This window comes from Hyperolius riggenbachi, chromosome 6 (genome assembly GCF_040937935.1).
Source record: "Hyperolius riggenbachi isolate aHypRig1 chromosome 6, aHypRig1.pri, whole genome shotgun sequence".
In the NCBI taxonomy this organism is placed as follows: Eukaryota; Metazoa; Chordata; class Amphibia; order Anura; family Hyperoliidae; genus Hyperolius; species Hyperolius riggenbachi.
In genome coordinates this window covers 147,258,713-147,268,929 of record NC_090651.1, presented here as the reverse complement: position 1 = coordinate 147,268,929, position 10,217 = coordinate 147,258,713, and the positions used below count along the sequence as shown (strand labels likewise).

General features: G+C 44.2%; 1 protein-coding gene across 1 annotated transcript in view; it reads left to right on the top strand.

The window, feature by feature from the left end:
- The window catches only part of ASPM (assembly factor for spindle microtubules), an 88,835-nt gene that overhangs the window by 67,829 nt on the left and 10,789 nt on the right, over window positions 1-10,217 (top strand). The window contains exons 20-22 of the mRNA XM_068240054.1: window positions 1,140-1,289; window positions 3,864-4,055; window positions 7,211-7,403. Coding sequence (XP_068096155.1) covers window positions 1,140-1,289; window positions 3,864-4,055; window positions 7,211-7,403 — 535 coding nt within the window. The remainder of the gene's footprint in view (window positions 1-1,139; window positions 1,290-3,863; window positions 4,056-7,210; window positions 7,404-10,217) is intronic.

The window sequence follows — 10,217 nt, the reverse complement described above, 5'->3', positions numbered from 1 at the left end:
TTCATTTAGGATTCTCAACCATATACAAAAAATGGGTTTTGATTTCTGTTAGTTAAGCAAATAAATAAATAGAACGAAGGCTCTACATAACTTACATGATATCTATAGGATAGGAGTAGCCCACTTATCTGTCTGTACAGTGATTTAAAGTTGCAGTAAATGTTCGTTACCGGTAAATGGTAAACCCCCGCTACTCTGGTATGTATCGCACTCTCATCTTGAAATATTAGACCGAACAATTGTAAAACTGTTCCCCAGATTCATAAGAATATTGTAAAGTAATCTGCACCAGCATCCCCCCCCCCCCCCCGGATTTGACTATATGGAGGAAAGTAAATTAGATTTTCCACTATGATACCATCTGCCATACTGGCAGTTTGTGATTGGAGGAGATACTGTATTTTTGGGACTATAAGACTCACTTTTTCTCCCCCAAAAGTGGGTAAAAAGGTCACTGCGTCTTATAGTACAAACGCAGGGAGTTCCTGACTTGTGAACACCTGCCAATACAAACCTCTAACCCGCCGCAATGTCGGGGACTCCCCGTACTGTGCCAATGCAGAGGGGGGCACAAAGGGGCATAGAGGACACAAGGGGTCAAAGGAGGACGCGGGGACAAAGAGGGGCATAGAGGGGGATACAGGGAGACACCAGAGGTACAAAGGGGGCATAATCTACAAGATGCCCCTTCACCATGGATGCACCAGGTTTAGTATATATATATATTTTTTTTCCCCCTCTAAACCTAGGTGCACCTTATGGTCAGGAGCGTCTTATAGTCTGAAAAATACGGTAATTCCTCAAAATCAAAGTTGCACATGCTGTTATTTTAAGCTGTGTGTTCCAGTGTGACTAAACAAGATTGGAACCATCATCTAGCCTAATGCTGGGCATACACAGCTCGATTTTTGCCGCTCGATTACTCAGTCAATTCTCTTATCTTCCGCTCGTTTTTCTTATCTTTTTCCATTCACCTCAATCCGGAATCGAGCAGTGAAACTATCAGGCCGGAGATCGGACATGTTGGAAATTATCTATCGAGCCATCTTAATGGCTCAAAATCGAGCCGTGTATTCCCAGCATTAGGATATGTGCTTGTAATTCTCTGCACTGCAACCTAATGTGTAGTCTGTTTCCAGATCGCCCAATGGAAAACAGAACGGCGACTTCAGAGGTTCTCTGCTGCTGCTTATCATCACCTGTGTGCCATAAAGATTCAGAGATGTTTTCGGGCCCATCTCACCCTCACAAGAGCAAAGGAACAAATTCATCATGTTATTTACATTCAGGTATGGTGAGCACAAGGTTGTTTTTTTCTCCAGGAAGACTGTATTTATAGTTGAAAGTTAAACTCTTAGGCCTGGAACCCACTGAAATCAGCAAACACAAAACGCAACCGCTAGCGTTTTGTCTGAGCGGTTTGCAAGCGGATTCATGTGCGTTTTTGGTCAGGTTTTGCAACATTGTATTTTTTTGCCCAGCGGGTGCGTAGTGTTTTGCGTTTTTCGTTTTTTATCCTGATTGGTCCTGTGAATTATTTTTCATTTTGTTACAGTGTGCTGAACCGCAAAAGCTAGCAAAACCGCTCAGTTTAGGTTTTGCTGAGCGTTTCCGCTAGCGGTTCAATACTTTACATTGAAGCGCTAACGCTCCCAAAATGCTGCAGGTCCTGCGTTTGCGTTTCTGAGAAACGCAAACGCTCCTGTGGAAGTTGCCCCATCCATTAACATTAGCCCAGCGTTTTGGCAAACTGCTAGCGTATCGCAGTGCTGCCAAAACGCTGCCAAAAGCGCTCCTGTGGGTTCCAGCCCTTAGGCTGCTTTCAGAGTGGGACGTTACAGGCGCACGTTTGAAATCACAGTAATGAAAAATCAATGGGCTGTTCAGTGCTCATGTTGCGTTACAGTGTAACGCTACACGTTCAAATAAAGTGCAGCATGCTGTGCGTTATATGCGGTTTTAGCCGCGTTATACTGTTTGCACATGCTCAGTAATTTGTTTTTTTTTTGTGGAGGAGGAGGGGAGAGGCTATTGCGCCCAGCCACATGGCTAATTATTATTCACTGCACTGCAGTGTTTACTTCCTGGAGCGGCCACTGATTGGCTGGCAGGACCACGTGATGCGGAGTGTTCCGATCACGTGGTCTCCGCAGTCTGTAGGACAAAAAAGGCGCACCAAGAGCCGCTTAACGCGGCTCTATGTTGCGTCCTCCTAATACCATCACCATGCGTTGCGTTAGGGGCACGTTCTGCGACCTTAACGTCCCATAAAACGTAGTGTGTTGGTGTGAAAGAGGCCTTATGGTAACAGATATTCTGTTACTAGGAGCCAGCAAGGTTAGACAACTTGTTCTAAGTACCAGTAGAATAATAAGTGGTGTATCCTTTCATGTTGAAGTTATCCTGTGTCCACCTAATTGACAAGTGAGTCATAAATTGTGCCTGCTCCTTCCTAACTGAGCTGCTCTGACTGCTCTAGTGGCCTCATTTTTAGTCCTGTGATATTTGTAACAGGATTAGTGAGCACTGGTCTAGCAACAGTTGGCCAATAGGAGCCGCATAGTGAGAGAGTAAGGAGCAGAACTCGGGCCTGAGTTTCACTTCACAAACAGTTGGTCACAGGTCCACTTTGAGAACTATAGAAAGCTATGTATACACTCCAGGTAGTTATCATGTGGTGTATCACAGCAATGGGCAAAGCTGTCTTTGTAGTGTTATTAACTAAGCATTAAGTACTATTTTTGAGTTTTGTTATTCCCTGCCATTGTTAAACTGGCCTTACACTAGTCAATGTGGCCAAATATTCGATCCCTCTCATATCATTAAGTTATAGAGGGATATATCTGATTGAATCCATCCACACACTACACACAGTTTCAATATATTTCAGCATGAAATCTGTGTGCACTGCCTGCTGTGTCCCCAGGTCTCTTAGACCCCATTGACTTTCCCTGGGCTGTGCAGAGTAGTCAGCACTCGCCTGCCCCCACTGTTTCTTTTCTCTACTGCCAGGCTTTCCTGTCCCAGCGGCCTGTGTCACATGATACAGTAGTGGCCAAACATTACAGGCACACTGGCGCGTACCTTAATTGACCACTAGAGCTCTCTAGTGTTTGACCTCTAGGAAGGAGAGCCAGGGGATGGAGAGAAGACACATGGGAAACTGGTGAGAGCTGCTGCATCAGTCGTTGCAATATTGAATGCCGCTAGTGACCTGCTTTGACCTGCTGCTGATGTGTGATATATTTCATCCAGCGCGATCGACCGATTAGATTGATTTTTGCCCAAAAATGTATTGGAATTGTTTGCTGCATCAATGTCTAGCAGATTCAGTCAAGTGATCGAGTTGGCCAGATATCATTGTAAGAAATCAACCAGTGTACCGATTCTCTGTCTTTACTAATCTATTGACAACAAACTATAAACCAGGTTCTGTTATGCTGAGAATACACGTTATGTTTTTTGCAAAGAATCGTTCCGATGGATACCTTCTATGATAACATTCCGACATGTCCGACTCTCTGCCCGATTTCTCATAGAAGTGAATGGAAAAAAGATGAGAAAAAAACGAAGATTAGCCATTCGATTTTCTGATCGATTCTCTTATTGCGCGAAGAATCGAATGCGAAAAACGGAACGTGTATTCCCTGCATTAGAAACACACTGTAGTGTGTATGTGGACATAAAAAAAAATTGCTATTAATACAATACAGTATGTGGTGTCTAACTGAATGGATTGCATCAAAGTTCACTTTAAGTAGAACATGTTCATATGTCTTTTTGATTTGATGTTAGTTTCCAAGTTCATTTGCTACAAATTCCTCCTGCTGTGTATTGGTGCTAATAATTGATTACTCTTGCAGAGGTGGTATCGACTGAGGTTACAGCAAAGAAAGTTCCTTTACACGCGGCAGAAAATAATTTATGTGCAGCGTGTAGTGCAATCCTGGCTGCAGAGAAGAAATAAGGCAGCCATTCAAATCCAGAGATGTGTAAAGGTTTACCTTCAGCGCAAACGGCAAGCTAAAGTGGCACACGGGATTGTAAAATTACAGGTACAGTCAAATCCCTTTATAGTAAACTCCAAGGAAACAGGCAAAGTACTCTACTATATAAGAACGTGTCATACTCCATCACATAAGTATACTATAGTACTGTATATTAGATCTGTCAATAATTGGGAGTTATTTTTCTTTTTCAATGCTACAGCAAGCGAGCACAGGCAAGGTTTAAGTTAGAATAAAATGCACAGTGGGCAATATGCAGGGATCTCCATGCGATTATCGCACATCAGCGTGCACTGGAAGCTTAGGTTTCGCCAGTTAATGCAGGTACAGTACTTTATAGTGTGCTCCTATGTCCACATTTCTGTGCAGCCTGGATAATTCTGTAGCGTTGCAGCCATGCACAAGCAAGTCAGAGATGACAAGCAATTCCCTCAAGAATCTGGCAACAGCTTTCACAGGAAGCTTAGGTATCTGGCTGGTGTTTTTGAGGTAATCCATGCAGGCCCAGAGTAGTGAGCAGGCTACAAGGGTCTGTCACCAACCACACAGGCTCTACTCTACCTGCATCAACAGCTAAGTCCCATAGTGTAGCAATATGAAAGGGAAGGGAGAAGCTGTGTTCCATGCCAGTACATTGCACTGCCAATGCAAGGGAACCACCCTAAGCTGTGTAGTCCTGCCCAATTGCGCTGAGCTGCCGCTTTTCCCCCGCCCCCCACTAGAATGGACCTGATAGGTGACTGCTTGGAAGCCTGACATCAAGGGGGTGCCACAAAGCCACACCCCCTATGTATCCCTCAGTATCCAATGGCAAGAGGAAGAAAATGACCCCCAGCCTAACCACTCCCTACTCCTGTCAGACTTTGAGCCCCAGCATAGAATTTGTGCTGCATCTGACTAAGCAGGATGGCAGAAAAATCCTTAAAATACAAAATTTGTAAAGAACGATACCAGATGCGAACAAAGAAAAACGGGGACAGCAGGCACATACTGGAAGCTGTCCTGATGCCCACCACTCCCCTGTTCTCCTCTCTGCCTTTCCAATCTTACCTAAATGCTCCCCTAGCAGCTGGGTCACCAGAGTTGGGCACGTCCTGCGCATGTGTTTGACGTAGTCGTGACCGCATGCTCAGTGTGCTCCCGGCCACGGGCATTTAGGTAGGATCTAAAGGGCAGAGAAGAGAACTTTGTTCTTACTTCCTTTGCATCTGGTATCCTTTCTAAAGAGGAACCATAACCAAGGATTAAACTGCATCCCAGTCAGTAGCTGATACCCCATTTCCCATGAGAAATCTTTACCTTTTCTCAGATCATCAGCGGGCTCTGTGTGGCTGATATTGTGGTGAAACCCCTCACAGTGTGATGTCAGCACCAGGATGCTGACATCACACTGTGGGAGCCTTGTTGCTTTTTCCAACTGCCAAAAATACATCATCTCTTTCCACAGACATCACCTGGCAGCAGTATAGATGTCGCCATGTGATGTCAGAATGTAAATCAGGGAGAGGAAAGCTTTTACAATGGGCAAACGCTGACTAAATTATTTATAAATAATTATTGTGAACAATAAAGAATTACGTTTTTTTCACTGCAGTTCCTATTTACATAAAAAAATCAAGAATGTTTTAGAGGCTCAAAAACAAATAGAATGTAAAGAAATCCACTAAAAGGACAAGGTTAGAGTTACCAAAGGAGTACTAAGGGCTCTTTCCCACTAAGATGTTGCGTTAGATGTGACGTTAAAGTCGCATAACATGCCCCTAATGCAATGCATGTGAGCTTTGAAGTGGGATGTTCTATAGAGCTGCGTTATGCGTCTCTTGATGCGTCCGTGATGTGTACTTTTTGACGCATACTATCGGACGAAAACAGCGCATGCGGCAAAAGACTGGAGACCATGTGATCGGAACACTCCGCATCACGTGGTCCCGCCAGTGATGTCCGCACAGTGCAGTGAATATTAATTAGCCACTACTCACAATACATATCACTGAGCATGTGCAAACAGTCTAACTCGGCTAACACCACCTATAACGCACAGCATGCTGCACTTTCATAGAACGTGCAGCGTTACACTGTAATGCAACGTGGGCACTGTGAACAGCCCATTGATTTTTCATTACTGTGAGTTGGGCTGCGTTACAGGCTGCTCTAACGTGCGCCTGTAACGTCCCACTGTGAAAGCAGCCTGAAGGTTATAGTGCATATTTTTGTTTGTTTTTTTAATTCAAAATGGTTTTCTCAATAAAATTTCATGCCTGTCTACTCCTCCTCTAAACCTCCTTCAATACTCTGAATTTTAACTGAAGTGACAGGGATAAGGAGGTTGCCATATTTTTCCTTTTAAGCAATACCAGTTGCCTGGCTATCCTACTGATCCTCTGCCTCTAATATTTTTGGCCATAGACCCTGAACAAGCATGCAGCAGATCAGGTGTTTCTGACATTTTTGTCAGATCTGCCTGGATTAGCTGCATACTTGTTTCTGATGTGATTCAGACACTATTGCATCCAAATAGGTCAGCAGGGCTGCCAGGCAACTGGTATTGGTTAAAAGGAGATAAATATGGCAACCTCCATATCACGCCACTTCAGTTGTCCTTAAGCTGTGCCACATTGTGGCCTTTGTGTACATAGTGGAAAGGCATACTTGGTCTATCTGGCTTTCTGGCATATTGCAAATCTACTGGCTGACTTAGTTTTTACCTTATATCGGCATATGTGGCGGCCACATTCAACTCCCTAGCCATGCCTCTCAATAGGGCATAGAATGAATCCTCAAAATAATTGCTGTGTGAAGATTTTTAAGAGGAAGAAAGGTGGCCACTAATGATCCAGTTTCTAGCGAAAAATCACTCAAGCGATCAGATATCCTTATCGGTTCGTTCACCATCAACAAACCGATCTTTGCTTCCTATCTATCACAACCAACAAGAACATCCAAATTTTAGTTTGACCAATATCCAATCAGATGACTTTTTATAATTGTAAGTAACTGATTGTGCCCATCAATGGAGATTTACAACCAATCCGATTAGAATTTCTGATTGCTTGAACGATTTTTTTTTTTCTAGAAATTGGACTGTTAGTGGCCACCTTTACATTGTGAAATGACCTCCCTATTTCTGTACACCAATAATGATTGCTTCTACATATTACAATATATGTTTGCTTGGCAGAAACATGTCTCTATTTCTCTGATAGGCTCTCTGGAGAGGTTACCACTGGAGAAAAGTGCATGACACAAAAGTGCTGAGAAAACTGCGCAACAGTCTGCAGAAAGTAAATGAAGCCACTAAAGATGAAGATAGATTATGTAACAGAACTTCAGTTGCATTACATTATCTGCTGACTTACAAGCACTTCTGTTACATTCTGGCAGCTCTGCAACACCTTGGTGAGACTTCTTTTGATTCATCTCTTAGAAGACAAATGTATTTGTGGGCCACACACTTCATTTCCTCTAAGCTTATATGCACATTCTTTATATACTGCCATGGAAAAAATGCTACAAACAATGGACATTTTTATACTTTTTTTTTTTTTTTTTTTTTTCTTTCTTTTAGCATATTGTTAAAAGTTCCATAATAGCCTATCAAAGGGCTTTGTAGGGCTTCAAGGGGGGGAAGAATGAATCCCTTAATATACAAGTTATCTGTAAAGGACAAGGGGGGGGGGGGGGGGGAAAGGAGGAGGAGAGCGCACTTAATAGACAATTTGAGAAAAATGGTTAGCCAACCGTGGAATAATCTCACCTGAGATTCTTGCCGATTAGCCCATATGGGTTGGTCGGCTGAAGAGCTTTTGTCCCACTCAACCGGGGACCAGGTCTTTCCAGCGATCTTCCTCCACAAGATGTACTGGCACATATGCTCCTCCGTCCACTGAACTTCAGTCCTGGATCAGATGTATTTCCACTCCTCCGCAGATGCTACCTACCGCTATAGGCGGCCGCATTTATGCATAGGAGTGTCTGCACAGAGGTGTCTTGGATGTGCAGGAGGGATCAGATTTGTGCCTATAATACTCCACGCAGCTCTGTATGCTTTTACACTTGTAAGCCACAGGCTGCAGGAGCTCTTGGAGCCAGGACCTGGCTGTTTGTGTGAGGAGTAATGGCTGGGAGAAACTCCACTCTGCGTGTCTTGCACAAGCAAGCAGCAGGCACCTGGATGTAAGTTTGTGAGCTGACAAGCAAGTGCGTGGTAGAAAGGATAAAAGGCGGCTGCCGTGTAGTGTAGTTAAAAGTATTTATTCTAATAAACAGCATCGCGTTTCCGAGAGCTCAACTCTCTTTCATCAGGCTGATGAAAGAGAGTTGAGCTCTCGGAAACGCGTTGCTGTTTATTGCTGCTTGCTTGTGCAAGACACACAGAGTGGAGTTTCTCTCAGCCATCTCTCCTCACACAAACAGCCAGGTCCTGGCTCCAAGAGCTCCTGCAGCCTGTGGCTTACAAGTGTAAAGCATACAGAGCTGCGTGGAGTATTATAGGCACAAATCTGATCCCTCCTGCACATCCAAGACACCTCTGTGCAGACACTCCTATGCATAAATGCGGCCGCCTATAGCGGTAGGTAGCATCTGCGGAGGAGTGGAAATACATCTGATCCAGGACTGAAGTTCAGTGGACGGAGGAGCATATGTGCCAGTACATCTTGTGGAGGAAGATCGCTGGAAAGACCTGGTCCCCGGTTCTGAGTGGGACAAAAGCTCTTCAGCCGACCAACCCATATGGGCTAATCGGCAAGAATCTCAGATGAGATTATTCCACGGTTGGCTAACCAGTTTTCTCAAATTGTCTATTGAGTGCGCTCTCCTCCTCCTCCTTTTCCCCCCCTTGTCCTCTACAGATATCTTCACCACCCAGAGTGGCTTTTAAAGGAGCAGCACCAACTAACATACTTTGTCTATACTTTACATCGGTATTGCCAAGATTGCTCCCTCTGTCGAGTACAGAGGTCAAACAACCCTTTCTTCCTTAATATACAAGTGACGCTCCAGCTTTGAAGGTAGTACCACCATGCCACAATGTGGGAAAGCAGAGAGGAGCACCAGATTTTTACGTCAAGGTTTACATTTTGCAAGTTCCAAGAGTGGGAAGCTCTTTGAAAAGTATAAGCAAAAAACAAAACAAATAGTAATTTGGCTAGCATATACAGGCTGTAGACATCCTTTTGACATCAGTTTTAATCCCTATCTATACAAAGTGATCTTAGTCTGATAGCAAACTGAATCAACTCTCGGGAAACCGATAAAGACCAACTGTACAAAGAATTTTGGCATCCTATCAGTCATAAGCAAATTATAGATACTTATTGCAGGTCTCCTAAATGTGAAAAATGCTTGCATCTAGATTATAATGCTTGGATGTGATACTTTCTTAGTCTCTCAGCTTGAACACGCATGTAGGTATGGTGACCTTTCGTCGACTTTTTTGATCTGTGTACTTTCAGCATCTAATCTTTTGGGAATTGGCCTCGGAATGCTGCCATCCCCCCAAATATTACATGCCTTCCCCCGGTGCCCATGCATTTATATTGCCTATCTGTGGCCCCTGAATGTTCATGCTATACTTCAGCATTCAACACCTATGTGACTACCAACCAGACTTGGGCTTTCGAGTCCAGACGGACTCAAATTCGGAATTAAAATGAAGTCTAATGCCTTCACGTGTGACCGTGGGGTGGGATGGGGGAGTTCACTTACCCAAAAGTCTTCGGGACGTCTGCATCCCATTACACGCCACAGGCGTAACGAAAGCTGCGTTCCACCACTCACTTCCACGCTTCCTCCTTCCGGCTTGAAAGAGGAAATGCAGTAGCGAGTCATGCAGCGCGGCCTGCATTACGCCTATAACGCGTAATGGAATGCAGACTTCCCAAAGACTTCTGGGTAACTTAACAACCTCTATCCCGCGGTCACATGTGAAGTCATTAGACTTCATTTGAATTCCGAATTTGAGTCTGTCTGGACTCGAAAGCCCATGCCTGCTGCCAACATATTGCATGTGTGGAGACTTGGCGGATACTCAGGGGCAGCAGATGGTTAAAGTATTTACATGCACTGGGGGGGACATCTAACATTTGGGGGGCAGCAGGTGGGGGTTTTGTCACATTCATTGGTCATCAAGATATTGTAAGAAGTTGCCACCATGCACCTGGCCGATCACATTTGTTCTAAGATTTTTGAGCGTGTCAAATCTGTACTTTC